We start from the raw sequence: 5,812 nt of genomic DNA on the forward strand, positions 1-5,812 counted from the left end.
ACTGAATATGAGGGAACCATAATGTCACCCTTGTCAGCTGCTCTCCAGTGAGACCCAGCTCAGTAACCGTGCTCTGAGCCCTCTCATAAACTGGCCTTGCTGAGCCAGATGGGTTTGGGGATTTTTATGAAGCTTAGATATGAGCTGGGGGTCCCTGTGGTTGAGTTGTGTCAGCTTCTGGAGATACGTGTGCTGCAAGAAAGGGGCACTGGCAGACAACTGGGCATGTACTTTATACACCTCTGAGGCTAATGAGAAGCGTAATGGAGTTTATCAAGGATCCTGGGAGTGAAGAAACTTTAGACCTAAGTGCATAGAGTAGCAATCAGATGCCCAAATCCCTCAGGGAACTGAGCTCTAGGAGCTAATCCAACTCCCTTTGGAGTTAATAGGAACTGCAAAGGGTCCTGCAATGGCACCACTGTGACCAATGGTACCAAAAAGACTCAAAACCATTTAAATCATACTGTAACAGACTGCGCGTCTGCCTTTGACTGGTCTCAGAAAAAGTACAGAAGTAGCAGAGGAGGTATGTACAATTTCATATTACTTCACTGTATTTTCCAGGCAGGAATAGGTAGTTTGAAAACAATTTACAAACATTTAAACAGGTCCCTAATCATAGTTGTAATATTTATCCTTTAAAAACAACTTACTGAAAAAATAAACCCCCTTAATTTGCAAATTTGTTGTCATAAAAATATAGTTCTTGAACTCACAGAATGTTAATGCATTTGAACATGTTTTTATGAGCAAAATAACAAACCTAAGTAATTCTGCTGTGGCTTGGGGTCCTATCTATTCAAACTCCTAAATCCTTCGGGACAGAGTCTGTCTGCCTCGATTTATGCAGCACTTCAAACTGTGGGGTCTGTTCTAGTGAATAATAGTCCCTGTGATGGCAGATGTACCAACCAAGATACAACCCTAAGAGAGGTCTATAGTTGCAAAGAGATGAGCACTCGATTCACACTCTTGATAAACAAACACATAAATCATCATAGTTAAAGAGATTTACCCCAGGGGGTAATCCCGAGGGAAAAGAACACATTTTAATTCTTTTGGCTCCCTGCCTCTGCTGTTTCCAAAGATGTGCCCTGCGTCTCTGGAAGGTGCCTTCCTGAACTTGGTCTTTGCAGTCAGTCTTCCAGTATTTCCCAGACCACAACCTGCCCCTAACAGAGTCTGCTTAAATTTATCCTTCAAGGATCACCAAACACTCTGACCTCTGCCTGCTTCTTCAAAGGGCCACTCAAACGAGACAGAGTACAGACAGACAGGCACTCAGACACATGGACCTCAGGGGGTCTCTCTGACATCAGGGAAGCTCCTGCCAGATGAATGCCTCTTGAATGCAGTCTCTGCCATACCACGTACTCTTTGAGTCCGTATCAGGTAGATACAGAACATAAGTATTAAGTGTTTCTGGCCAGCGCATCTTGATAAAAGCTGTGACTGCGTTTATAGTATGATAAAGATCCACAAGTGATTGTTTATCTGCTTGCTGCTCTGGTTCCTTCTCCTTCAGGCAAAAGATAGAATCATCGCTGTACTTCAGCTGGCAGGCTCAAGTGTGCAAAACTTCAAATTAGAAGTTAGTTTTCTGAGGTTAAATTCCAAAACGTGTTGCACTACTACAAATTTAAAGGAAAGCAAACTGTTGGATATCCCAAACCCATGCAAAACAAAGTGAAGTAAATAAACAACAGAGTAACATAGCTATATGAAACTTCATGGAGATATTTTTAAATATTTCTAATATTCCTAGTTTGTTTTCATCAGCTTTTTCAATTTATTCAGCAATCAACCTAGGACTCATGATCTTGCCTGTAACTACTCAAGCTGTTTTCAAGAGCTGATCGTTGTGGCTTCTCAAGATTTCAAGATTAAGTGATATTCCTTGCTGGAAACAGCAGAAGCCTTTTATTAGCTTCATAGCCTTAAAGGAGTGGCATAGTATAGATAATTTAGAGAAAGGATCCAGAGCTTTGCACATATTTCTGAAAGAGATTTGCAGGAATTCCTATGCACCCATTTGTCGTGCTAAACTAGACACTTCGACCACATTTGCTTGAAGATACTTCTGGTGAAGACACTTCAGTGGTGTGGGCTAGCACAGGCTAAATATGATTTAAGACAGTAGCAACACCCTTAGGTCAATTTATGACATAGTACCAACATTTTGGGAGAAGCCAGCTTCTGGGGGAGCTTCAAAGCAATTACATTCTGTATAACCTTCACAATCAGATTTGTGGGAAGCAAGCACAGGATTGGGGTCCCCAAAGAACTACAAAGAAATAATTTGCATGAATCTCTGAAACAATATTGCAGGAGTAAAATATGCAAATTTAAGACAACAGAGAGCCTACATTCATTTTACCTACTTATTTTCATGTAAAAGTAATGAAATAAGCATTTCAGTGGTGATGCAAACATTTGGCACCAGAGGTGTGTATACTGGCTTCTCTTGCACTGAATGAAGTCGGTACCAAAGTTGGCAATTGCCTGTTTTCAGTAATTCAGCGGGTGGAAATAGTTTTGCACTTTTTACCATGCTTCTTGATAATCCCCTGACTTTTAAGAATTAGGTAGCAGGTAGTGTTTCAGACAAGACTGGCTAAAAAACATTTATAGTCAGGGGAATTCAGCCCATTTGATCCTCTACCACTGAAGTCAGTAGGAAATACAGTCACCCTAAAACTGGTGTAACTGCAGTCACATACATGTATGTTACATACAGGCTTGCTATGAGGAATTGCCAAAGACCATCGGGTACAAAGTTCAGGGCCAGATCCAGACTTCAACAAATGATGAGATATTGTTTTAGCCAAATCTTATCGACCCCAAGTTTGAATCTGGAGCTGAACTTGCGCATTTTATGCATTTTAACCCAGAGTTTGGGTTCAGGCTATGTTCTGAAGAACATGGTGGTTTTCACACCATTGTAACCACGCACACCGTTCTTCTATAATTGCATCAGATTCTGCATCAAAGACATCCAAGCCTCTTCCAGAAAACCTCTTTGGGAAAAATTTAACATTACGGTAAAGATGTTACTGCATATTAGAGAAGACTTATAAAACCCCCAGAAACTAAAATGCTGAACACCCAATGAATACCAAGGCCGTCTCTGAATTTAAAACTTTCTGGTAGTTTACAGTGATAATTCCACCCTAATCACCATTTTATTTTTATTAAAGAAACAAAAGGAATTTCAAAAACTCTACCTAGAATCACTTGTTTCTGCCAAGCGGTTGTTCATGATGGCTAAAGCACCCACCCCTGCAGAGAAACCGTTTTGTCTCGTATTGATACAAACGTTCCTTGGGTAGCCATTGGCTGTCTCAGACAACTGCTTTTGCAAAATGGCCAGGGAGACTTTATTTGATGCCGTCAGCTCCCTCATGGAGATCATCTCTCCGGAGAGCCTCCTCCCCTCGGTGTCGCTGTCATATTGTCCATCAGCGTCCACTGAGATATTATGTCGACGTAGGCGAGCTCCTGGGGTGATGGCATTGCGACGTCCAAGGCGGGTACTTGATTTATGGCACTTTGGGCAACATCTGCATTCGAATTTTTTCAACACCCAGTTCAAAACTTGCTTGATTACAATTGAGATGACATTAAAAAGAGAGTATATGCAACATACCCCCATTAATATAAATATGAAGTTTCCGAATCTGTATAATCCCTGGTTTTGGTATGCAGCATTCTGGCTGCTTACCAAATCTCCAAAGCCAATGGTGCTGAAGGTGACAAAGCAATAGTACAAGGAGTCAATGTAGTTCCATCCTTCCACCGCTGTGTACATCGCGGAGGCGCAGCAGGAAAGGGTAATAGCAAAAATTCCCAGAATCAGCATCACATGGTAAACAGATGGCTTCCACCCCACGAGGTTGCCCACCCCCGGCACAGCTGGCCCCCTTCGGAAGTTGGGAGGTAGGAGACCACTTCTTCGCAGCTGTCTCTCATGGCATGCCTTCATGATAAACGCCAGGAGAGAGATAATGCGCTCCAAGAAGAGGTTGAAGAAAAGGATAGTCCCAGCACACCCAAAAAGGCCATAAATGATGAGGAATACTTTTCCAGCCACGGTTGCTGGTGTTGTCATCCCAAAACCTAAAGTGTGGAGATAAATGAGTATCGTTAATGACATGGTTTTCCATGCATAAGATCAGGACACATGTAACTTAACAAAGGTGCCATCTCACTGGACAAAAGAAGGAGTGCTACGTCTAAGTCAGCTTAGGCCAACGTGAAACTGAGTTTGGTAAAGAATTAAGAAGGCACCAGAAAGGTCAACGAGATGAGCAAAACTCAAGAGGGAGCAAAACATCCTCGCAGAGACGAAAGATGGTATTAACAGAGAAACACCACTCTCTAAATGCAGGTGGATGCATTCCCTGATCCCATGCGTGTGAGCCAGCGTGGCCTGACGGAAAGTTTAAGCTCTTTATTGACAAGCTGTAACCCAGCATAACACTGTTGTTATCGAGGGTTGATAATACCACTCCTGCTGAGAAGGTGGAAGGTTTCAGGTTGTATATCAGGAAAAAAACCTCCACCTCTCAAAGACTGAATATTGTTTTTAAAATAACAGCACTTTAAAGTTTTAACCAAATCACAACTGTGACTAGCCCACCTGATATAATCCAAGAAGGAAGGAAAAGTCATAGCCCCGTTTTAAGCCACCTGGCAGACTGGGAGCACTAGGGTCTTGCAGACTGTAAATTACAGCAGGGAAAAACACTGACACACAGCTAAATAGAAAAATCAGAGCATACAAACTCTGGAAAGATCCAGCAGCAATATTAATTCACCTTTTCTTTACAGAATTGTCTTTTCACATTACTCGTACACAGACTTTTATACTGAAGCAGTAATGCCTTGTATGTAGCTATAGATAAATAACAGCAAAAGTCATCTTAAATTTGCATGCAAATAAATACAGTTAGTTTGCTCCATGTTATTTGCTGATAAGTTACTTTTTGAAAAAGAACTGCATATATTTCACATATTACCTATGGCAGATTCTTCTGAAGCTCAGTTCTGTAGGTATTGCCATCGTTCTGCCATTCTTCCCAGTAAAACTGTTCAGTGGTTCAGGCAAAAATATTCTGATGGAATTGAAGTGACTGCTCTTGTCCCATGAATAACTAACCACATATAATTTAAATGAATGGTTTCTCAAAAGTCCATATGATGAAATTTCTTTACCTTATTGTTCCACAAAAATGCTAAGCAAGTAACATATTTGGGGAGGTAAACATCAAGATCGGACCACATAAGTGAAAGGTTGCAAAGAAAAATGACGTGCTTTTAGCATAGAGCGTAATGAAATAATTAAATCCACTTTATTACCATGATGCACCTTTAAACAGCAACAGGAAAATATTTCCTACATAAAATGAGTGGCGATTGCTGCTTGAAATCTATATATTGATTTTTGCAATGGCTGTACTTTTCTAAGTAATTTATTTGTGCCACCTTTGTACTTCAATGATACAGAACTTTGCATTTGTTGATAAAAGAATGTAAATGCTTCTGACAAATAAACTTGGAAATATCTTTTCAGTGACATGAAGGTGCATGAGGAAAGAGGTGGTCTACTTTCACAACAGATTTGGCATGCTTGAAAACATCTGTGTGTCAGCAATTGAGACTATACTGCATCATTAGTATCTTCACAGTAGAAACAGTCTTTTCTGTAAAAGACAGGGGAAAACTTGCAGAGTATTATCAGAAAACTAAAAAAATACCGAAGAGGTCATTAAATTCTGTTTTCTGGACCCACGGTCTCTCCATTTTGTCA

At 40.7% G+C, this 5,812-nt stretch overlaps 1 protein-coding gene across 1 annotated transcript; it reads right to left on the bottom strand.

Moving 5' to 3' along the window:
- Positions 1 to 617: 617 nt before the first annotated feature.
- Positions 618 to 4,156, bottom strand: KCNK12 (potassium two pore domain channel subfamily K member 12). The gene has a single exon (XM_026844658.1). The coding sequence runs from the start codon at positions 4,154 to 4,156 to the stop codon at positions 3,224 to 3,226; it is 933 nt and encodes a 310-aa protein (XP_026700459.1). The 3' UTR covers positions 618 to 3,223.
- Positions 4,157 to 5,812: the final 1,656 nt, after the last annotated feature.

This window comes from Athene cunicularia, assembly GCF_003259725.1.
Source record: "Athene cunicularia isolate RWA chromosome 3 unlocalized genomic scaffold, athCun1 chr3_part1, whole genome shotgun sequence".
NCBI classification, from domain to species: Eukaryota; Metazoa; Chordata; class Aves; order Strigiformes; family Strigidae; genus Athene; species Athene cunicularia.

Bases quoted from the DNA above. Each gene is read 5' to 3' on its own strand.
- KCNK12 (XM_026844658.1), bottom strand. From the start codon at position 4,156: ATGTCATTAACGATACTCATTTATCTCCACACTTTAGGTTTTGGGATG.